Consider the following 25,755-nt stretch of genomic DNA (forward strand, 5'->3'; position numbering starts at 1 on the left):
ATAATGAGGGAAGGGACCATGACAGAAAGACATTCTCCTCCTCCTCTTTTGAAATAGAGGTCATAGCTATAACGCAACTTGCCTCCTCATTGTTCCTCCGCCAATGCTCTCTCCGGCCCATCGCTCTTACAACCGGGCGGCGTGGGTTGAAATTTTACTCTTTCTCATTATGTATGTATGTATGTATATGTGATCTTCCCGCAAGCAGGAACTCGCGAAAGAAGCCATGGAGGCTTATAGACTCGCAAGTTGACCGAAGCCAATCTCTCGGCACACATCCATTTAACGTCCATGTCGGGAAGTTGTTATTGAACCCTTGCCAGACGACACACATTGCTGTCGGCGGGGAATCGAACCGGGGATCTCATGACTGGGAGACGCCGGCGTAACCACTAGACTATACACTCCGCCATTACTAGATGCTTTCACTGATTAAAGCTTGTCACTTGCACAATTCAGTTATATATGATAAGATCATGACAAAACAGCAAACTGTTACCACGTGACTAGGATGATTTGGTTCATTCCTCTGCTTTGATGGTTTGTAGTAAGGAGATTGCAGTTCAGAGTAAGAAGTTCAATATGACAAAGTAATTTTCATTACTATCAATAACAGCACAGCGTTTGGTTAGATTGTTTCTTTATGACATTAACCATCTCTAGATATAGACATTCTTTCCTTCCCAGACATTTCGCACCTATTTTTTTTTCTTTTAAAGACGGCTAGAAAAAAATCGACGTGACGTAGTTAGTGTTAGATAATGCTAGGATTTCAACGTAGAGTAGTCCATGCATATGAATGAGTAGGCCTATAATGCAGCAAAATTGCAAAGGGATGCAGTGCCTATATATTACACCACGCACACTGCAGTAGACGGCATTTGCTTCAATCCATGGACTTAGTCCCCCGTGACGGGCCATGGGGATTCCCCCTCCCCCAATCATGATGCTCGACCTCCAGTTTCTCCAAGCCGGTTGAGGTAACACAAAACTGGGAAAGAAGAGGGTTGGACATGTTCCCCTAACCCCCTAAATTTGTTCGTGATGTGCATTTTATACAAGTGCGTGTTTGCACTTCCAAAATTTCTGCCCCAAAGCTGCTCCCTTGCAAGGAGAAAAACAACAATATTTTGTCGTTGTTGTTCTTATTTTGGGGACCGGGTTGGGGTTGTATTATTTTCAATTGTCCTATGACAAGATAATCAACTGAGCAAAGAAATGCTTATTTCTTTAGGTTTACATTCACAATATAGCAGAAGTGCAATTGTGCCCACTCATATATCCCACCATCCAAAGCAATATAGAGAGGAATTGGAACTGAAATAGTTTCTACTTTCACAGCTTTGTGTTTGCTGGAAGGAAGTTACGACAGGTATAAGTACGTGTATGTATACTATAGACTTAGTGATGAACATTGCATGGAACGTAATGGTGGTGTGAGGGGAAGGTGGGAGGTAAAAATAGACACAAACTTCAAACGATTTTAATTTTTTTGTAAAATGTCCTTTTTAATTTTTCGTTATAAACTTCACACAATCAAAACTAAAATCATGATACCATATCGTTGGAGGTTGTGAGACCTTGACATGTGTGTTCTGGTTCAACTGAGGTTGTGAACATTATGCATAGTGGGTCTTCCTTGGCTTCACCAAGAAATAGATCAGTTTAATTCATCCATTGTGAAACAATTAAAGAATTTTGTTAGCACGATCCATCATAGTCAGTTTATGCTCTGTCCATCATAATCTTGCCACTAACGCCACCAAACTCGACGGTATATATGAGTTGATTGCCAACAATTTCCCGCTTCATGACGGCTCCGCCCTCACCCCTCATAACTAGGGCGTCACCTTCCCAGGCTGAGTTACCCTTGACGGCCCTACCGAAGAGTTCTGTGCTGTATGGTCCTGGTACACTGAAGGTGTTGGTCCCAACTTGACCGAGACCACCGGTGGTAGTGATGGCGAAGTTGTTGCCATCTTGTTTGATAGTGACGGTGGCGCCCTGGAGCTTAGCGGGATCGCGCTTCTCCTCTGGGACTCCGAATTTGTCTAGGACGGCCTTCAAACCATCGAAACCAGCGACCTTGAATGATCCGTTCAAATCAGGCATGATGAACTGTTTAAGGAAAGGTAAAACATATTATATACTATTTCAATATTTCACTGTGTATAGACTGTAGACATGGATAGGAGACAAGAAAATGTCAAAGTGGTGTTTGATGTATGTTTGTCTGTCTGTCTGTCCGTCTGTCTGTAGTCTGTCTGTCTGTCTGTCCATCTGTCTGTCTGTCTGTTTATTTTGTCTGTCACTATATCTCTGTTCATCAACCAGTTTGTCTTTAAACATTCTGCCGTCTGACAAACGTTTTTTGTTTGTTTTTTTGTTTAGCTGTATGTCTGTTTTCGCAGCGCTATTTCTGTATCTCACAATGACCGCATTTTTAAACCATTAATTCGTTAGAGTTCCTCTGTAACTGCAGTATGAAGCGTTTACCGACCTTTTTCAGCGTCGCGGAGCCCTTTGTACCTGTTCTGCTTTAATTGTTTTAATCGTATATAGGTGCATCAACTTAAGTGGTGATAATTGTTTAAGTTAAGTACACACGATACGTTAATCTTTACATGTTATCGTTATAGTCCCGTTATCTGCTTTATTAGCTTAAATTAACTACAAATAGATTTGATTGTTGAGACTGCAAGCTTTTGATTTACTTAGTTTAACAGTTTCTTATTTGCTAAAGGGTCCAAGGCACTTTTGGACAACCAACCACAATAATAACTTTGCTTGTGTTCTTTATGATATATTGTTAGGAGGTGTTTTCGAAGATCAGACGATATATTCAACACCATAGTTATCTAACTATCAGTTGTGTTAACTTAATGAATCACAAACACAGACATTGAAGAGTATTCAACAGGGACGCAACCTGGCGATTTTTGTACCGAGGGGTGGTGTATGGGGGAGGGAGAGGGGCTCATATGTTAAGTCGTTTAGGGGATGCGTCTACGGAGAGAGATGTCCCCTCTTTTAGAACTTTTGGTAAAATGGAGGATACTTAAATGCAATTTTCTTGCAACTTTTGAATTGATGTTGAAGAATTTTCGACTGTTTAGGTTGTACCGCATATACATGTTTAACATTTATTGCACTGTACACTAGATATTTTTAAATGTCCTGTCTGCCAAAGGGGTGGGGGAGGGGGGACTGAACTTAGTTTGAACCAATCTAATCAATATTAAATGTTTCTATAGGGCTCTCGTAAATTTCTAGTCAGACATATTTTAATTCGTCAATCACGTTAACACATTGATAAAATTATTTTTCTTTGACCACTATACTACAACAGTCTTTACACTTGTTATCACCTGTTCGTATCGCCGCTAAAAAAGATCGAGTACAATATATCAATGCACGTGGATACATAATCATAAGATCAAAAACATACACAGGAACTCATAAATCATTAATATCATTATAGCGCGTAAACCTGCATAATATGCTCAATATCCAAAAATATATGAACGTTGAAGAAATGAAACGCTGGTGACATATTTTTTGTTGTATCTGGTAGCAGCAGGGTATATATAAGAAGGCTATATACCACATTATATCAAGGCACTATACAGTGAAAAATGATGTTTATTTGCAATGTACAAATCATATCTAATAAGAGCTTGAAATGTAACTTTAATAAAAAATGCCATATTGTACACGGATACCTCAGCAACGTAGCAACTGTTCTATAATTTCAAAAAGGACTCCGACAAATGAATCTAAATAAATTTAAACTGTTCCATAATTTCAAAAAGAACTCGACAAATGAATCTAAATAAATTTAAACCCTTATGGGTCAACACTTAGAGCATAAAGGTTTAAAAATATATCTGCATTATCGTTCAACCCATGTAACTATTTTCCGAATATTTCTTTAGTTTTAAATGAAATAAGGTTTCTTACCTTAAATTTGGTTCTTTTACACAAAGTTGGAGAGTTGTGAAATTGTTCGTCTGCTGCAAGGACTTCGGAGTGCTTGCTAAGGGGCTGATAACTGCTTTTAATAGCGTTACAATCTACGCTGTTGTCACGTGGTGTGATCCTTTGATTTTCATTGGACAAGACAAATAACGATTAGCAGTACAGATATGAAAAGTTCAAAAGTTGGCCGTGCTATTGATAAGATATAATTGTACTTACCGTTAAAACTAATTGTTATATTGTGAATAAGGTAAGCCAAAGCTTTGTAAGCTGTGGTTAGAGATATGGTCTTATCAAAGTGATTTGCCCACTGCACGCAAAGGCTCTGAAGAAGGGCTTCACAAGGGCTAGACTACTTAGTTGCAAAATGCATTAGATGAAAATCGACATAGTCTAAAGGGAACCATGCCTAAACCACCCCCCCCCCCTGCCTTATTCCTCTTCACAACTCACATTTCCATCCCAATTTGATAACCGTATATATATATATATATATATATAAATATATATATATATATATATATATATATATATGTGTGTGTATTTATATATATATATTATATATATATATTAATATATTTATATATATTTTTATATATATATATATATATATATATATATATATATATATATATATATATATATATATATATATATATATATATATATATATATATATATATATATATATATATTTATTGACAGTTATATACAAAGCCAGTTTATACGCATTCACACACCAGTAGAATTAAGGTCTGTGACAAAAGATTCGGGGCAAAATGTGTCACCAAAACAGAACTAGCATTGTTCGATACAGGTGACAGTTGCCTACAGTGGATTAACGACCTTCCTTACCGGTTTCGAAACGTTAAACGTGCACTCAGCGTCCATAATCTAGTGGTTAGGGTGTCCGCATATAATGCGGGAGGCCCGGGTTCGAATCCGGTTGGAGGCCATGTCGTTGGTGCGTGCGTAAATTAAACGATGCGGTAGGAATGAGGAAAACCTTGATTCCTCCTCCACATGCGATTTCTGAGGGTTATTGGTTGATAAAACCGTGGAATTTGGTCATCAGAATATCTGTCCACTCTAAACTCTTTACTTTTACAATTTTCCCACTGTCTCTCCATAACACTGTTCTGCTAATATCCATCCACCCGCTCCATCCCCGCTTCAACGCAAAAAAAGGGGCCTCTGCGGCTCAGTGAATCGCTAGTCTGACGATATAAAGACAACACAATAGGAAGGAAAATCTCCATAGCAAAGTTCCATAACCTCTCTCCCTACCCAGTGACGGAGCTGAGGTATTAGTCAGGGGGGGGGCGAGAATGGTCTGTTGGGGCGCTTTCGACACTATCTATGCAGAGCGCCACCACAGGTTGGCGTGTAGCGTACATAATTCTAAGTTAAGATACTCCCTAGATCACCGGAAATGACCCTTTCCGGACCTTGCTAATTTGCAGATAAACGACGAATAAATAGGTGTCATCGCCATTTTGTCAGAAAATTACACCAACAAAATGTGACAAATGTCAATAGGTATTTGAGAGCGCAATAAAAAAGTCAATAATCGTGAATAAGTAAAAAGTGGTAAAAAGCTGAAAAGGGCTTTATGGACGCTCCACCATTGCCCCAACCGACCTCCCCAAAGACGATATTTCCCATATACCCAATCCCAATCAGTTCATGATCTTCGCAGTTAGCCTAACGTTTAGTAATAGCTCGTCTGATCATTATTATAGTCTATTTTACACACATAGGCATATATGAGCAACCAGCTCAAATGTATTTACTTAATAAAACCTTGCACGCTCACCAAGGAGTAGATCCGATCATTACAGCTAGCTAGTTATTATAAAGGTGTCTAGGTTATCGATGACATGAGATTACAACATAATACAATCTGTTAGAACATGAACTTTGATATTCTGAGTCATGTATTACACTATATATGCACTGTTTCAATTATTAGCATGCTATCAGTAATTTGTAGATTTGGTTTTATACTTTCTTTCATTTTCTATCAGCTATCATAGATTTCAGATAGGATGGCGTCTGAAATGGAAGTCTATCAATTAGCAAGGTTAATATCAAAAACGTCTTTCATATCTACATATAATAATGTTTGTTTGCTCATCACGTGAATATATACGTAACTCTGCAGGAGTTATTATTTGTGGGGTTTTAAACAAGTGAAGCTGGCTCTTTGGTAATTCCCCTTACGCCTAATTTCCCAGGTAGGGGTGATATCACAAGTACATCAAGTTTCGTCATATGCTTGAGTTCGAAGATTATGGGATCGAAAACATGTTGAAATAAAATTGCCCTTTACACTCATGGAATTGTTTTTGCTCGGTAACAAGTTCATATTATTCGAACATTACGCTGAGAGGAGTATAGGAACTGAGGTAGGAGCAAAGGGTCAAGTACCCCATAATAATTTGGTAAACTACAAGCCTTAACAGAGAATGCAGAAAATACATTTCCAGATTTTCGCAATTTCAGAGTAATCCCCTTTTCTGCAATTATTTTTGTGCTTCAAAATCGCTATGAAAGCCAACAATGTCTAAAAATGCTAACCTTTTCAAGCATTTTCATCTAATAATATACAGTGCACATGATCGGAAATAATCTTCTATACGCCTCTGAGTATATAGTCGTAATTATAATGCACAATCTGGATTTATCTATGTTTACTTTTCGACACCTTGCTCTGCCAGTCACTGAAGTTGCGGTCATAGAAAAGCAATATCAGTCTCGAAGTCGATCAATGTACACCCAATTTAGCATAATATATAAGCGAGCCTGTCAACAGGATTCTTTGAGCAGCTGAGCGACTGTTTGAAGATGTACTCTTAACAGCATATTATAAACTTAGAAAAGAACCAATCATGAACAGTAATTGTGAACGTGAAACGGATAAGATGTTATTTCTGAATGTATGTTATTTTAGAATTCTAACAATTATCGTAAATGTATACGAATAAACCTCCGCAAATAGTCGAAACAATCATATTGATGAAGGTTTTACTTATATTAAGCTACATCACGGTACACCACGGTCTAGCACCCTGTAGGCTGGTCGCATCATGTATGCTTCAGTACACGGCCGCGGTACCATTAGCACCATGTAGACTGCAGTGGTAGCCCCCTGTATGCTTCAGTACACTGGGTGTACCTTATCCCCCTGTAGAATGGTGGCCCCCTGTATGCTTCAGTACACAGCACCTTAGCACCCTGTAGACTGGTCGCCCTCTGTATGCTTCAGTACACGGGGTGTATACCTTTAACATACCTTAGAGGGCCGATGAGTGGCGTTTGAGAGGGGAGGGGCAGGGGCAGGGGGAATGTTCAAGGGGAACCATTCAAGTCGTCATCGGATGGGGGGGGGAGGGGGATTTAATCGGGGGAAGCGTCTAAACAAACATCGTGTGAATTTTTTCTTTCAAATTTAAAAAGTATTAAAAATACATAATCGTGCCTTTTAATTTTAATTTTTTACCTACGTTTGTCTAGGCTAAATATACTTCAGGATTGCCCATTTAAACTCTAAAATGTGTAAGTTTCTTCCGGGGAGCACTTCAAAGAAAAATCTACATTCAGGAAACCCTTAGTCACAGCCCTTGATCCGCCTACAGTCCGTTCTTTAAGGTTCATGCCCCAATTAAATCATTCGGGGGAGGGGGTTGGGATTTGGCCCCCACCTTATCATGTGCGCGTGACTGGTCGTGGGTATAACGTTATAACTGAGTAGAAGCGTCTCCAATAAGGCATATTAGCATCTTCCGTTTAGGGTAGTAGCGCCACTAATTTACAGTAGCATCGCCGTCTGTAGTAGTAGCATAGTAGCATCGCCTATTTAAAGTAGTAGCGCCAGCTTTAACAGCAGCATCGTCTCTTAGGAGTACTGGTGTGGCAGTAATGAGTGTCCGGGCGTCCGTAGGACACTTATTACTAGGAAATAGTGTCTCATTTGCGTGAATAGTGTCTCAGGGACACTTTCCCTTGCTTTCTACGCCACCGTGGAAAGTGTCCGGGTTCTCTTTAAAGAGCTTTAACGTGGTTCTGTTGAGTGACAAACATTTCTGGCCCTATCTATGTTCCCTTATTACTTAAAAGGAGGTAATTTACTAGCGAAGACCAGGTTGACAATGTTATATATCGGTCAGCATGCACCCTCAAAACTCGGTTAAAGCATAACTAATACTTCCAGTGTCGACTGTTGTGGGAAGAGGCTTCAAAATGTTATTATTATCATGGAGACTACACTCCAGAGGGACGCCAGAGGGACGCTGTCCGCTCTATTTCGATCGTCGACTGTCAGAAGGCTGCATAATGAATGTTAAACTTATCTTCCGAACTAATTAGTCATGTCTGTCTGACTCTGCTGCTTATCAATCGTTACTACCATTAGGGTAGTTGTTTGGAAGGTCGGAATTTCTAAACGTTGGAGAAAGATCAACCATGTAGGTTGAAGGTAAATGTATTTCAACCGGTACGCGGCGGCGGAAAGTTCCCCGCCATCCGGAGCATGGAGGTCAAATCCGGGGTCAGAGCAGGGAGTTGTTATGGAAAAACTCCTGGTCAGAGTCAATATATTTTATTCAGTACGCGGGAAATGTGGAAATCTCTCGCTCTACGTTCTAGGTGTGACAAAGTATTTATTTCACGCATGCGTATTTGCATTCTACTGTAAAATGTATACGGCCAGGTCGATAACGCGGAAACGCGGAAACCGCGGAAACCGCGGAAATCGAGAAACCGGGTTCAATATCAACGGTTTCCGCGGTTTCCGCGTTATCGACCTTGCTATATAGCAAGGTCGAAAACGCGGAAACCGCGGAAACGAGAGGAATTTGTCAAGGGAGGGTGACAAAGTCTTTTTTTTGGGCGCATTTCAGCCTATATTCGCCAAAAAGGGGTGCGGGTTTAAAGCTATTTCAGTAAATGTAGGTCGAAAACGCGGAAATCGTACTTTTACAATGGACGAGTTAGATTATTTTGTCAAGGGAGGATAAAGACGTTTTTTGAGCGCATTTCAGCCAATATGCGCCAGGAGGGGTGGGAAAGGGCTAAGGTTTTTTTTTTTATACTAAATGCAGGTCGCAAACGCGGAAATGTTTTTGTACACAATGAATGGCGAAACTAGAGGATTTGTCAAGGCGGATGGTGAAGAGTTTTCGGCGCATTTCAGTCAATATGCGCCAGGAAGGTGATGGAGTTGTAGGCTTTTCCCCTAAATGCAGGTCGAAAACACGGAAATGTTTTTAACAAAGGCGGAACTAGAGGAGTTTGCCAAGGGAGGGAAATGAAGTGTTTTTGGCCGGCGCATTTCAGCCAATATGCGCCAGCAAAGGTGTGGGGATGTGGTTTGAGGCTTTTACACTAAATACAGGTCGAAAACGCGGAAATGTTTTTAACAAAGGCGGAACTAGGGGAGTTTGTCAAGGGAGGGTGAAAAAGTGTTTTGGCGCATATCAGCTGTAATGCGCCAAGAAGGGGTGGGGTAAAATAATTTATTTTACTAAAAGCCGGTCGAAAACGCGGAATTGTTTTTTACAATGGCGAAACAAGAGAAACTAGGCACGGTGAAGATGTTTTCTGAGCGTATTTCAGCCAATATGCGCCACGAGGGGGTGCGGGAGGGGTGTAGCCTTTTTTAATACTAAATGCAGGTCGAAAACGCGGAAATGTATTTAACAAAGGGTGAACTAGGGGAGTTCGCTAAGGGAGGGAAATGAAGTGTTTTGGTCGGCGCATGTCAGCCAATATGCGCCAGCAAAGGTCTGGGGAGGTGGGTTGAGGCTGTTACACTAAATACAGGTCGAAAACGCGGAAATGTTTTTTTAACAATGGTGAAACTAAAGGGTTTTGTGGTGGTTATTCCAGACATTAATCAAAGAAAATGTGACGTAGGCTATTAATATCAGAGCTTAAGTATTTCGCCATGGCATAAGTCTCAGCATACGAGACTTAAGCTAATAATTGAGTAGAGCTTGATATAAGTACTTCATACCCGACGAATCTAAGTGTTTTCTACATAACGATATCTCAAATAACAAACTTAAAAGAAAGAGAGTAAACACAAACGGAGGTACAATGGAAATTTTCTGATATAAACACGTATAGAACTAAAACATTAAGCTTTTTCAAGGTCCCGTAACACTCATTAAAGAAGTAATGATTTAGTGGTAATTTAAATCGGTCAAGCACTCTTTGGACTGGGCAAGACGCATTATGGTACTCTTCTACAATGTCATTAGAGTTCATGTTACCCAATGGTTTGGTGATCCAAGGCGTGCTGCATGGATTAGGGCCCAGAGCGTGTTCGTGGTCCCGTTACACTCATTAAAGAAGTAATGATTTAGTGGTCATTTTAATTGGTCAAGCACTCTTTGGACCGGGCAAGACGCATTACGGTACCCTTCTACAATGTCTGTAGAGTTCATATGACTCATTGGTTGGGTGGTCCAAGGCGTGCTGGTCTTGATTAGGAGCCAAATGTTTTTCATTCGTTGTCCCGTTACACTAATTTAATAAGTGATTATTTAGTTGTCATTTTAATTGGTCAAGCACTCTTTGGACCGGGCAAGACGCATTATGGTATCCTTCTTCATTGTCTTAAGAATTCATATGACCCATTGGTTAGGTGGTCCAAGGCGTGCTAGTCTTGATTAGGGCCTAAAGTGATTTTTCGTCAGGTCCCGTTTCCGTTACATTAATTTAAGAACCGATGATGTAGTGGTCATTTTAGTTGGTCAAGAACTCTTTGGACCGGGCAAGATGCACTATGGTACCCATTTACATTGTCATTAGAGTTCAAATGACCCAGATAAACCTCTTTTCCACGACCAAATGTTGAACATCTTGTAAGAATGCATTCGTCTTGTCATAAGTGTTACGTCGGTACCATTGTCGAATAAGTAACTGAATAGGTAGCAGTTACTCATTCGCGAACGTCGAACGAGGAACGAGGAATTAGTATCTAACTTCACACCGGTATTCCAATACTGGGGAAGATGGCAGGGTTGCCAGTTTTATTGTAACGCAATCGGTCAAATAATTGTAAATGTGACTGTCTTACTTCTAATAGTTCGCAACTTCAAGTTCATACACTTCCTCCGAATCGTCCCCCAAAACATAGGTTTTATGTTTTCTTTTCCTAAACGATCAAAAGCTCCTTTGCCGTCCCCTAGCTGTGAAAATTCTCTAGTTCCGCCATTGTACATACGCACCTTTATATATACCGACGGGGTGGCCCCAGAGGGGGAGGGAGAAGCGGGGTAACAGTCCCCTTCCCCTCGTCGGGGAGGTCTAGCCCCCTGGTAGGGGAAATTATGATTTCGTCAGGGAGCAATGAAGAAAAAAATATATTATTGTGTATTTCTTATCATCATAATGATCATTCTATGATAAAGATAAATGTTGGAAAATCAGTCCCCGACAGGTGTCAGCCGCACCGACATACGGGCTTCAAACTTCTCTCATATACCAAAAAAGACACCACAAATTACCGCGCGCTTCGGCAATATTAGATTTATATATGTATCTGTATGTGTAAATATATCTATATATATATATATATATATATATATATATATATATATATATATATCTATATATATATATATATACATATATATGTATGTGTAAGTATATACATATATATATATATATATATATATATAATTTTTTATTTTTTTATTAATATTACAACGTGCACACAATTGTTTCCGGGGACCTTAGCTCCCGTGTCGGAGAAATCCTGGAACCATCCCTGCATATCAAATGGACGTTAACAAACATTACTGAGTTTTCTGCCTGTATTTAGTGAAAAAAGCTTCAAACCCAAACCCTTCTTGGCGCATGTTGGCTGAAATGCGACCAAAACATTTCTTTACATTCCTGCATGCATTTAGAGTATTTCCGTCATTGTTAAAAAAAAATTCGCGTTTTCGACATGCCTTTAGTGAAAAGACTTCAACCTCACCCCTTTTTGGCGCCTATTTGCTAAAATGCGCCCAAAACACCTTTTCACCCTGTCTTAACAAAATCATCTAGTTGTGAAAAATGTTGTGAAAAAATTTTTTTCCGCGTTTTCGACCTACACTAACTGAAAAAAGTCTCATACCCCCACTCCATCCTTGCGCATATTGGCAAACACTTTTTCCGCGTTTTCGACCTGCATTAAGTGAAAAAGCCTCAACATCCTTCCTCACCCCCTTCCTGGCATTTTGGCTGAAATGCGCCAGCCAAAACCCTTCTTTTCCCTCCCTTAGCAAACTCCTCTAGTTCCGCCTTTGCTAAAAACATTTCAGCGTTTTCGACCTCCATTTAGTAAAAAAAACAGCCTACAACCCCTCACCTTCCTGGCGCATATTGACTGAAATGCGCCGAAAACTCTTAACCTTCCGCCTTGAAAAATTCTCTAGTTTCGCCATTCATTGTGTAAAAAAACATTTCCGCGTTTTCGACCGGCATTTAGTGAAACAAAATCTTCTATCCCCACCCCTCCTGGCGCATACTGGCTGAAATGCGCTCAAAATTTTTTTCACCCTCTCTTGACAAAATCATCTAGTTTCGCCATTGTAAAAAAAAAAAACATTTCCGCGTTTTCGACCTACACTACCCTCCCTTGACAAAATAATCTAACTCATCCATTGTAAAGTACGATTTCCGCGTTTTCGACCTACATTTACTAGCTTTAAACCCGCACCCCTTTTTGGCGAATATAGGCTGAAATGCGCCCAAAAGACTTCGTCACCCTCCCTTGACAAATTCCTCTCGTTTCTGCGGTTTCCGCGTTTTCGACCTTACTATATAGCAAGGTCGATAACGCGGAAACCGCGGAAACCGTTGATATTGAACCCGGTTTTTCGATTTCCGCGGTTTCCGCGGTTTCCGCGTTTCCGCGTTATCGACCTGGCCAAATGTATACTGCTGTTTACTCAGTGAAGTAAGCCGAATGTGTCTACGTCGTTAACGTTACATGTCGCAGGCCCAAAATTTCTTAGTAGTTGAATATTTGCACGCACAGTAATTGCATTAAGAGTTGAGACCGTTAGCTTAATTAGCCCGATCTGATATTACAAGATGACTTCTCCTGAGGTGGGTACCGATGACGAGTAGGCCTACATTATCATTGGAAAATATCTTCCGTCGGGACTGTACCCAGAAAAGTCTACGTTAAATCTAGAAAGATCGATAAGGGGAAGATCGAAGAGCTTTAGACTGACGGGAGATGCCGATCTAGTTTACGTCAGCCCACATGGCAACGAAGATAGGCCCTTGGCCAAAGCCCAGAAAATTAAAGCTTACAAGAAGGGTTTGGCGGTAAGTGTATTATTTGTTTATTTGTATAAAACTTTTAGGAATTATTTCCACTGAAGAAAAAAAAATTCATATGGTACGGATTCCAAAGTCAGGCCAAAATGATTCCATAGATATGCATATAACTTGAACTAAGTGCATTGGCCATTTGGGCCTTGCAGATTATAGGTATATTTTATTATTTGTAATCACCTAAGAGTAGAACTGAAAAGTCTAAACTTTATTAGTGTTAGAGAATATCGTGATGCATAATTAGTCGGCAAGACACGAATAGTATTAGGCTACTATAGGCTAGCCTGCTGTAGCCTAGGAGTAGGATTTCGAGAGTTAACCCTATTTGCAAATAATTTGCTTTATTCAAATTTAAGCCACTCCGATTGGCAATCTCTGAAATAAAGCCTACTTGGTATAATTTATGTTACTGTGGTAGTAGCTTCCAAATCTTCCGGATCAGCTGTCAGTTACATATCAGCTGTGTAGTGTGTACCCATGCTACCATGAGTATACAAGCTTTTAATTTCAATAATGATTATGTGTTTGAAATTGCTAGGTAACAAACAAAAAGAAATCTTCAGGATAGGACTTTTCAGATTTTCTGAAAGATATGTCCTGGGATTAGTCCCCTTACTAGTTAAAACACAAGGTAGCAAGGGAGAGGGGGGGTCCCTGTCTTGTCCATTTTGGAGGATCAATTAAATTAATGAGTGTTGCTTTATTATCTCTTTCTTTTTAGAGGTTTTCCCATATTTTTTTAATACATTGTTGCCGGGATGTGCACAGACACTGCAGCAGGTTGAATATATGCTATAGGTAATCAGTTGGCCACCTGCCCATCACTTCATTGTCAGAAGGTTAGCTGTGTTGGCTAATAATGTACGATTTAATGGGTCTTTCTGCTGGTGATATTTTAATTATGCAAACATGTACATGGTTATGGTATGAATATTCATTAAACATTCTACCACAGAAATTAAGGTTGTTAATATATGCACAAAACAATGTTGCAATTAAATTAGTGCAGGTTAAACCATGGAGCTATAAACCTGGGATTATAGCTCCATGGTTAAACCAAGTTTATATCATTTATATTAAATTTGCAATGTATTATCACATGAAGACACTGCTTGGTGATATACTGTAGTATTGCTAAAATAGTGACCAGAATGGACCTAAAAACTAATATAGGCCTAGTGTAATCTCTTTGACAAATTTTAGGGTGGGTGAATAAATTTCTATTCAGGAGGATAGCTGGTTGTTGAGAGAAACAATTGAAAAAAGAGAAAATAAAAATGCACAACAATTTGCTTTCGTTTTATCCCACATGTTATCATGAACTTATTTGACCAAATGATAGGAGTATTTTGGTATAAGACCCTAATTTGAAAGAAAGGGATCTGAGAAGGTGGCTAATTCAATAGAAATACCGGTTCATTTCTATTTCTGTAAGAGTCCTTGTAGGACACGAGTGGTGACAATTTCACCACCTAAGTATTATTTTCATCGGCATTTCAGCAGGAGGCACATGTACACCTGATTTTGATGGAATCTGCAATGGAAGTTGTGTAACATGTATTTTTTCTTCAAATACCTATCCTAGCTCATAGGCCTTACATGTCAATGGAAGACATATGGACCACCTTATGCGTTCAGCTTATAAATGCTAGGCCTGGGTCGAAAATACTGTTCACAAGCGGCACAGTTATTACTAAATCACTTTGCTTTTTGTCATCTAAAAGCAATATTTGTTTGTATGATTGTAACTGCAAAGTCATTCACCGTATGCATATCAAGTTATCAACCGATGCTTAAAGTTTGCATCCCTTTGTTGGCCAGTGCAAGAGTATAAGGAGTATGTGTGGAGATTGCCCAGAGAATGAAAGATCTAGCTCATTCATTTGTTCTTAAAGTTATAATTTACTAAGCATATATTAAAGATGATCATGATGGTGGTACATTCAGTAGACTTAATGACTTGCAGTACCGGCGCGAATTTTCATGTACTGCAGCCATAAACACAAATTCCGCTAAGAACACATGTTGGTATTTTTTTTTAGCTGCGTATAATTAAAGCAACAGGAAAACCTTTACATAGGACTTCATAATTATCTGATATGAATTTCAAAATGAAAAGAAAACTGAATTGTGATATGAAGCAAGAATGACACATGAACATAACAGAGTTCAGTAGTTGGTATCCGAGAAAATGTCCTAGGTAGTACATTCATATGCAGTTCATAACTAAAGTACCAACAAAGCCATATCCTTTTGTCCAAAATGCATCCCCAAATGAACCCATATGCTTATTTCAACATCTATTTAAGTAAAATTTGCTACTTGGTTAATAACCAAGAAGTCTTTCCTTCCATACTGTAACTCTACAGTGTGAATTTCTGTCATTAATATAAAAAATTCTGCAAATTCCCTTCAAAGATTAATTTCTAACATTTCTAAATGCTTACAATATATATATACCAAAGTACAGGTTGTACGATGGAGGTAAACTCCATGGTTGTACCAATGTATGCTTCCTACATCAATTAGGTGTAACCCTGTCATCTCACTGACATTTTCCAAGGCAATTTTCTGACTAACTATCAATCACTCATCCAGGTACTTATACATCTGTCCCCCCCCCCCCACCCCACATTCAAAGGTGATGAAAATAGTTACCAGGCCTATGATAGTCCCTAGTGACAATTACCAGCTACATTGTCAGCTAGATCACTGCATGTGATTTGCATCTCACTTTAGAGATTTCCCATCGGACTTCCATATAACAGTTGGGTTTGACAAGTCAGTAAGTAATAGGTTTGGTAATGAAGAAAAAAATTGGTAACAGAGTCTTCCAGTGTGAGTTACAATAAAAATAAAAAAAACAATTGAATGTTTAGCATTTTACAAAACTCAGATATAAATCACTTGAACATCAGTTGTATGATTAGATTGTGTATGGTTCTGAATGCCATTTTACTTCTTTTTTAGATGGGTGTGGATATGATTGGATCCCTTCCAGAGACCATCAATGGAAATAAGTACATCATATAAGCCCTATGTGACTATTTTTTCAAAATGGCCAGAGGCTGTTGCTGTAAGAAACAAAACAGCAAAAACTGTTGCAAACTTTCTGCTTGAAACCATGGCCAGGTAAATATCCATCTACTTTACATGGAATTAGTTACGCAGACCTGCATTTGCACTGTTTTAACTGTGACCCAGAAAGCGGCCAAATGGTTACAGGAATTTATAGAAGTTGTTTTTTAAGTTAATGTCAATAAAATGTTAGTGGGATATGGTCAGTGCTTTTTACCTTTTTTTTTATTTTTAAATCAGTGCTGAAATGATTTCCTGATTAAACCATGCAGCCATTCTGCAGATGCCAGTAGTTCATTACATTACTCGTAATCAATACTTTAACAATAGTTATTTAAATGTTTCCATTTATTTAGATTTGGGTGCATGAAAATTGTCATCTCAGACCAGAGAGGAGAATTTGTTAATGCTCTGAACAAGTCCCTGTTTGACATGATAGGGGTGTAACACAGAGAATCCTCTAGCTACCACCCACATACCAATGGGCTTGATGAAAGATTCAACCAAACTCTGCAAAGGTCACTCATCAAGGTTGTCAATGAAAACCAAGATGACTGAGATGAAATGCTGTCTTCAATTCTCATGGGGTACCATACAGCCAAACATGGTTCAATAGGTCTTTCACCTTTTGCTGTGATGTTTGGAAGGTTTGTAATAATTTAAACCTACCATTGCTGAATAGAGATTTACATTTGCTAAGGCCATATACAGAGAAAAGCAATCAGGGATAAGAGAGTTTGGACAAATCTTGCATAGCTACACCAGTCCTCTGTATGATAAAATCTAATTTGACACATCCCAGGTCCTGGGAAAAACCGCTAAATAGAGGACCATCAATAACCCAATTTAAGTTACAATATCTAAACAAATAAATATTAACCCTGTATATGGTACACTCTGCAGCAAGTACAAAATATGAACATTCATTAAACTGTAAATGCATGCCCATTAATTTAAAAGATACATTCAATTAATGCTACTGACATTGGTTTTGTTTTTCATATACTATATATTTATCATAATTGGCTGGTATGCAAGTTGGACGTATAACAGCACAGAATATATATAAGGGTTTTATATTTGTGCTGGTTTGAGTATGTGATGTGACTCAAATTTCTGGTTCAATGGTCTTAATAGTGAAAATAAAATATATAATAATTGATTTTTTCTTCAGTCAACAAAGTGTTGTGAATAATTGATTGTTAATTTATCTTCATATATCCAGAGAGCAATGCTACCAGTCGACATTGAAGACTCCATTGTCCAACCAGAAGCTCCTAAGTACAGACTGCAGCGATGCACAGCGGGAGAGGGTTTTTCAACTCATGTCACAGTCGTGGGACATAATCAAAGGTGTTGTGAAAGAAAATATTGGCAAAGCCCAAGAACGGCAAAAAAAGAATTTGGATAATAGGCACCAAAAAAGGTAATTATATATGCTATGTTGTACATTGAAGTTGTAGTTAAATGAATGGCAACATATGCATTGTATTATGATGTTTACGTATATCTGCTGGATTTTATTTTATTCAGAGCTTCGAAGTTGGTTCCAGTGTTCTCGTACGGAATGCTAGAAAGGATGCCCGAATAGGAGGGAAGCTTGAAAACTCTCGGCTAATTGGGCCGTATGAAGTGAAGGCTGTGAATGAGAAAGGACTGTACACACTTATGAACAGTACCACAGGCCTTCCTCAGAAGAAGAAATTTAATTTAATTCTACTTAAAGAATTTTGCACAAGTAAGATTTCTTTGCAGTATTTTGTTTTTTTTTTTGGGGGGGGGGGTGGGGGAGGAGGAGGATTGGCATGATTCCTCCAGAATTTCCTTAAAAATAATCAGCAACTTAATCAGTTCTGAGTATTTGCTGGCTTATGTGAGGGTAAAGGACTGTAGCTGTCTTCACACAATAAATCAGTTTCGACTTAATGGCTTAAGAAATTAACCATTATTGCCAACAATAATAAAGACAGGAATAAGTTAATTAGAAGAAAACTTCAGGTTCCTGACAATTGTTTTCAGAAATTAAATTTCATTTGTTTTAGTTTCGAGAAGATAATTTTATGTGATGTCAGTTTGAAACTCTGCAATATAATGTTCAACTTCTGAAGAGCAGCTTTCCTGGCTTTGATAATAATTGTAACCTATTCATTCATGCTGGCGTGTGTGTACCGCCCACATTGTAAACACGATATCTCAAGAATCGAAGCTTAGATTGATCCCATAGTTTGTGCAAAAGAGTACATTGTTGAGTACAAGAAGGGTTTTGTATTGTTTGAGGTCAAAGGTCATTTGGGTCAGAAGCCTAATGTTGTGGGCCGAGGTCATAGGGGTACGGGACCATTTTAGTTTGGGGGCAGAAAGTTTTGTGTCCGAAAGTTCCCGTGACACTATCTAAGCGGCGCGCCACCATCGGTTGGCGCGTAGCGTACAGGAACATTTTTGGCAAAAAAAGCCTCTCAGATTGCCGGGAACGGCACATCTGAGGCCTTGCAAGTTGCATATAAACATTCTTTCTTTTATAATCTCACATTTTAGAAATTTACACTTCCCCACACAAATTTGGCAAATTAGAAGAAGAAAAAATGGTTACATCACTTTGAAGAGGAAAAATAGGACAGTATATTTTTAAGCTCATATTTAGTTACCGTATTTATTATAATAACACAGTACTCAGCTACCTCCAGAAAAACATTCATTGTTCAACGACACGTAGGCGGGATAATGTCGCTATGTCGGGTGAGACTGCAATTTGTCTCACAAAACAGTATAAAATGTAACAAAGAATGTGATAAACCTGTACTTCTAGGCTTGTAGGCACTCCCCCCCCCCCCCCACCATCCATTCCATCAAAAAGAAAATGTTTCTTATATACACTCATGTCGGAGATGTCCAGGTATACAGTTGACTAGTTAGAAAAAAAATTGATCGTGCAAAATGCGTGGTAGCCCAGGTGAGCTACGCTTACGGTGGTGTTACACGGAAATATTCGGGCATCATGATGCTAAATAAAGAAAATCAATGAATTGTCGGGCAAAAATTTGAAAAACGTTTGGGCAAGCTACTGCATATCTATATATCTATATCTATATATATATCTATATATATATCTATATATCTATATATCTATATATCTATATATATATATATATATATATCTATATATCTATATATATATATATCTATATCTTTATATCTATATATATATATCTATATATATATATATCTATATATATATAGATATATATATATATATATATCTATATATATATATATATATATATATATATATATATATATATATATATATATATATATATATATATATATATATATATATATATATAGTTTCTCCTCATAGGCTGCCCGAATTTTTCAGGACTTTTGCCTGAATTTCTTGTCCTCTGGAAATTTGTTTTTTAAGACTGCCCCCCCCCCCCGCCTCGTACGCCTATGGCCGAGGTCAATGGATCGTTTGAGGGTTCAAATTGTGAAAACCATGTTTTACACAATATTTCAAAAGGACAGATGCCATATTTAGTATGTTGATGTATCACAATTATTAAAAGAAACCTGTTGTTGAGGTCATCATCATTTCAGGATAGCCTGTGATATTGCAAATTTATTGTTTGTCACATCACACTGCTTTACTAAGATCGAGTAAGTTGTACACCCTATAACTATAAATTATGTCAGATTCATGAAAAAAAAACAGCTCATGTTACATCATTGAATTAATGCTATTTTAAAGAAGCACATGGCATTGCTCACAATATTGCTAGTAATATGAGTAATACTATAATAATATTCCCAAGTAATTTTCTGTGCTATGATAGCTGAAGGAGAGAGGGAATCCCTTATACTGGCCAAGTGACAAGTTTTTCAAAATATTTTCGTAAGGCCTATTTTTACAATTCATGGTTAAGTAAGTTTCCAGTGTGATATGATTGTGTTCTTTGCTTTGATTCAACAGAGATCTGTTTGCAACAGTTTTTCTTCAAGTTCCACGAAGCAGTTGTATGACCAATTGAAGAAACTCAAAAAGTTTGAAGTACAGTAAGTGTTAAATAAAGTGGGATTATATGCACTCTATAATCATGCAGTTACTGATACCAACCTCTCAGTGGTATACATTGGCAGTTACAAGCAAAATTTTGTAGTGCTTAAGCAACTCTCAAAATTCAAGCAGAAACAAATATTGATTAATATTAATGATAAAGGTGCTCTACTTGTTACCTATCATCATCGCTCGGCCAAACGCTTTTAGATGTTTCGCTACTTGTTGCAAACTTTTTTTGTGCTATATAGTAATGATATGTATACTTTCAATGGTTAAGCACTGCATTTAAAGGAACTTTTTATTGCAAAATGGGATCCAGTCCTTCTGGTCATATCATTGTTTGTAAGTTTATCGCCCTAAGCCTTGCCTTGTCATGAATTTTACTTTCTGTGATTGAGTGCTTGAACTGTTGGCCTGTCCTGCCAGAAAATTTGAATCTAACACTGACTTACGTCGAGACGTGACCTTAGTGCTGCAAATAGGTCACACTTGATCAGATCTCACTCTAAGCTTGGCCTTGATACAATACACAGGAATGCGTACAGACTTCAATAGGCTATCAACTTGCCATACTGTATATCTGAATGCTCGCATGCTCAAGGAGGATCAGATCCCACATTTGGGGATTCAAGTTGCTATACTCTGAATAATCGCATGCTTAAGGAGGATCAAGCAGACCCCACAAATGAGGTGATCAACTTGCTAGTCTGAATCTCACATGCTCAAGTAGGACGAGACCTACAAGGGCGATCAACTTGCTATAGTTTGCATTCTCGCATGCTCAAGGATGATCAGACCCTACAATTTGGGTGATCAACATCCGATGGTATAAATTATTGCATGGTTAAGGAGGATCAGACCCACAAGGGCGAACGACATGCTAGTCTGAATATACTGCATACATGCTCACGGTGGATCAGACCCACAATTGGGGGATCAGTCTGAATGCTCGCATGCTCATGGAGGATCAGATCTGCATTTGTGGCAATAAACAATATTGCTAGTCTGAATGCTTCACCTTGTTATTACCGAATGCTGCAACATACATTAATTTGAAGTACCCATTCGTAATGATTGCTGAAATCATGTTTTCACAGTAATATTTACTTTCTATTTAATTTCTGTAACTTTGAAGCAATGCTTACTATTCATGCGTCCTTTTCTGCAGGCTGAATTACCTCAATGACGTTCTTGTCTCTCATGCTGTGGACCATCTCTACCACCTTGTCACAGGTTGCACCGAAACAGAAGCTGAAGCAGCCTGTAGTCAACTGGGCAAAAGCTTACCAAAGTAATGATCCTGATGCACAATTATCTTTTAAATATGATATGTGGTGTAAACATGCATTTTTTAGCTTGAATGTGAATACATATAAACTTCTCTATTTAGTCAATAATTTTAAACTTTTATGTATAGGTATAGGTTGGTGCCAAGGGTCAGAGCATTTCACCAGGATATGAAGGGAGGCTATCCAAGCTGAATATGATGAGGTTGGAGATGATCAGGTGTTTGAGTATAACAACCAGTGGTTAAGACAAGAACTTGATAATTTACGATAAAAAGGTTTCTTTCTTTCATGCATATCGTTATTGTTTGTCCCCCACCCCCACTGATAGGCAATTCCAGAAAAAAAATCCTGCTTGAAGTTTAAGTATGTTTATATGTGCAAGTTAGATTAAAAACAACAAGCAACAAGAAAAACAAAGCATAAATGCTGTCAGATCACTTTTTGGAACCGGCAATAAGTGTCCTTATATTAAGCAATATTTAATTCACACATTCCCTCTGTTCAAACCACACTAGATTGGTTTCAATTCAATTCATAACCCCCCCCCCCCTCACACACACACTTCCTCCCCCTCCATATATATCAAAGGGTCTGTTTTTCTCCCCCTGGCAAGGAGAAAAATATGCACACAATTAGTATACTGAATAGAATTAGTATTTCTATTATCTTATAATGCATAAGTAATGTCATTGTAAGGTTGAATCAAGAGCAATGTTCCCAGAGAACTCCAGTCAGAATGATGGTATAAGTAAATCCTGGGATTGTTTTTGTTGATTGTGAAGTTCAAAGGACTCTAAGGTGACAAAACTCTAACAAAAGTCTCACATAACAAGCATATATTTTACCACACATAGAAATTAAGTTGTTCTATTGGTAGTTGTAATCTATAAACTCATGTGTCACATCCAGGACAGTAAATGGCAGTTAGTTCGTCTTTCTTCAGGTAAAAAGAAGGGAAGCTTGGAAAATGTAAGATTTGGTATGTATGTGAATCATATTGATTATATCCTATATGTTTGGGGTGGATGTCAAGGGGTAAACAGGGTTCAAGTTGTGAAAACCTTGTAAATTATAAGTTCAAGAAAGGAAGCTGAACAGATACCATATTTAGTCTGTAAGTATACCACATGGCTAAAAGAGGCCTTTGTTATTGTGAAGATTAACAGAGGTCAAATTTTGTAAACCTTTAAAACTTGATATCTCAAGTTGAGGAAGTTGGAAGAAATCTCATATTTACTGTAGTATGTATCACATTGAGTGAGTACAAGCAGGCTATCAGTGGTCATTTGTGTCAGCATCTGTCATCGTGAATATACTGTTTGTCACTTCTTGCTGTATTACTAAGATCAAGTGTGTCAGTATGTCCCATTCATATGAAAATACTCATGTTGGATCATAGAAACCACAGCCTGGTTTATGCATAGATGCTACTTGACAGCTGTCCTCATATGCCATTCAAGTATATCAAGGCAAGTAAGTTTCTTTACCTGTGATGCATTATGTAGTTGTTGCAACTGAATAAGCGTTTTCGTAGAAAAGGTCTTGTATCATGTAAGTTAACTAAAATCTCAATTAAAGATGCAGAAGTAGGACGCACTCATCATACAGTATATCCAGGTGTTTGTATTGATGACAAACTAAGTTTCACTGGTCATATAAGCAGAATACTTAAAAGGGTGTACTTCATAGTCTCAACTCTATCGTATATAGTTCCATATTTTCATGTTGATGTAAGTTTTTACTGCCAATATCTTACCACACCTAATATATGCTGTTTCTGCTTGGTATCACTTTTTATGAATTAAAGATAATAAGAGAATTTTTTTTTTAAAGTATTGTTCTAAAATTTTTAATATAGATTTTAACTTTCTTATGAGTACTGTAAACAATGCTGCTAAAAATGAGTTCATTAGAAGTGTAAATTGCATACAGAGAAATGACAGACATTCTTTGCAAACCGAACTTAACTCTCTACTTCGAGAAACTACTAGGTATAATCTGAGAAACAAAGCAATAACACCAAAATTCAGAATTAATGTGTATAGAAATAGTTTTATTTATCGTGCTGCTATTTATTTACAAAATGGTTATCTGGATAATTTATTGTAGACAGCTGCACTTGTACGTTTTGTATATATATATATAAATATATATATATATATATATATATATATATATATATATATATATATATATATATATATATATACATATGTATGTATGTGTGTATATGTTTGTATATGTGTACATATGTATATGTATGTATGTGTATATATGTGTATTTTTATTTTCAGTGTTGACTGGCCTTGGATGCTCCCCAGTAAAGGATTCAAGTGATTATACTGTTGACTGTGTCAAGACCAAACTTTTAGTGCAAAGAATATTTAATGTCAAAGGAAAAGGTGGGCCAAATATGTAGACAAAAGCAAGAGAAATGTTAACTGATACCAAGTTGTCTGAATTGTGTACAAATATGATTTCACTGGCTTCAGCTTGCATTTCCCAATTAGCCCTAATTCATTTTTTTTTTCTTTTCCAACATTTGAACAATAGTCATTGAGATACTTTGACTAACACTAAACAATCTGAGTGTAGTAGAACTGGTTCTCACACAGCCTCCTTTCCCAGTATTTATATTAAGCCTGATACTTAGTGTGACCAGCAGCATGTCATTTGAAGGTAGTCTGTATAGGCCACAAAGTTGTATTGTGACATCAAGAAGTACTTTCCTTGAGGTCTTTATAATCTCCAAATTTTTCTCAGACATTTTAAAAGAACATGCAAAAGGACAGAATGACCCAGTGAGGTAAATTTCCTACAGGTGGTACAAAAACAGTTTAATAATTTTGACCATAGGTGACCATATTTTAGTATCTGGCATATTTGAAGCCAATGCAACATACTTTCAGCTGATTTTTGTTGAAAATAAATGATATAGCTTAGAGGCCTTTATGTCCATTAACAATACATCGTAGCAATAAACGTTTTTGGTGTTTATCAATACCAGTTGTGCATGGTGAGATATTCGTTTGGAAATACCTTCTAATGAATAATGCACTGCCTGACTGTGCAGGCATTATATCATGATTCGATCGTTGACATGTCATGAACACACGAAAACACCTTACACAAACCCTCTGCTCCAGTATATACCATATGATTTTATATTGCTTCCCAAGTACCATTACCAACCAGCTAGGCATTGCCCAATCTTAAAATATATCACATGAAAAGGAATTCCCAAGTATTTTCACCATAGTTCACATTCACAGCCTGTCGATAATTGGATTAACAGTAGTCTACCTTGAATTGATTGCCTGACCAACAAATACTGCTAGGCTACAACTGTGGACGCCAAAGCATGGTTTACTTTGATTTATGTAACCTTTTTTCCATTTGAATGTCATTTTGTCTTGAGATCCCCAAGATTTCAAAAGTTACTAGATGTGAGGCTATCTGTTATTGTCAATGGTTGTCAAGCATTAGTATTAAAAGTAGAAGGGAAATCGGATGATTTTTTATAAAACAAAGTATTTGAAACAGCTTGTACTAAAAATAAAGAAACAGATACAGTTGTTCTATGTCACAATAGACGTAGGATGTTGCACGAGTCTTGCAGCACTTTTGTCATTTTATAGAAATGTATTTATCTTATGCAGCAGAGAACATGAAGGAGAATTAAATTTGCAATAAATTTCAAATTAAATTGATATTTCCATTCATTTGTGTCTGTCCAAATAGTATCATGCAAGAAATCATTAATGACCATATATTTCAGCCGTTCATCATGTAGTGAAATTGGTCTAAAGTTCCTCTATAAATCCTGCCATTAAGAAATGCAATTAAGATGAAAAGGCGTACTCCAAAGAAGCCTTGCAGTCCTGATGTTTTTGCACTACGTTTCCATGCAGAAGAGCTTGTAGGACACATTTATCCGTGCTATTCTCTCATCCTGTCCGCGCGGACAGAAAATCACCACACACGGACGTTTTTTCCTAGTTAATAGTGTCC

General features: G+C 37.8%; 1 protein-coding gene and 1 long non-coding RNA gene across 4 annotated transcripts; one reads left to right on the forward strand and one right to left on the reverse strand.

Moving 5' to 3' along the window:
• Positions 1–1,488: 1,488 nt before the first annotated feature.
• LOC139971557 (fatty acid-binding protein 2, liver-like) lies at positions 1,489–4,935 on the reverse strand. Its single transcript, XM_071978139.1, has 3 exons — positions 4,834–4,935; positions 3,961–4,099; positions 1,489–2,118 (listed from the first exon to the last, which is right to left on the reverse strand). Exon 3 carries the CDS (start codon positions 2,110–2,112, stop codon positions 1,726–1,728), a length of 387 nt encoding a protein of 128 aa, XP_071834240.1. The 5' UTR covers positions 2,113–2,118; positions 3,961–4,099; positions 4,834–4,935; the 3' UTR covers positions 1,489–1,725.
• Positions 4,936–12,912: 7,977 nt separating this feature from the next.
• On the forward strand, positions 12,913–23,899 carry LOC139971240 (uncharacterized). 3 transcript variants are annotated; one of them, XR_011794338.1, is made up of 6 exons: positions 12,913–14,159; positions 16,755–17,045; positions 17,624–17,824; positions 17,932–18,136; positions 20,369–20,451; positions 21,624–23,899. It is a non-coding gene; the product is annotated as an uncharacterized lncRNA (long non-coding RNA). The 3 variants fall into 3 exon arrangements; XR_011794339.1 differs by having other exon boundaries at positions 12,913–13,311; XR_011794340.1 differs by lacking the exon at positions 12,913–14,159 and adding an exon at positions 16,321–16,452.
• The last annotated feature ends 1,856 nt before the right edge of the window (positions 23,900–25,755 follow it).

Source organism: Apostichopus japonicus, chromosome 8, assembly GCF_037975245.1.
Source record: "Apostichopus japonicus isolate 1M-3 chromosome 8, ASM3797524v1, whole genome shotgun sequence".
Classification (NCBI taxonomy): Eukaryota; Metazoa; Echinodermata; class Holothuroidea; order Aspidochirotida; family Stichopodidae; genus Apostichopus; species Apostichopus japonicus.

What these genes read in the sequence shown, in the direction of transcription:
- LOC139971557 (XM_071978139.1), bottom strand. Translation starts at nt 2,112, where the DNA reads ATGCCTGATTTGAACGGATCATTCAAGGTCGCTGGTTTCGATGGTTTG.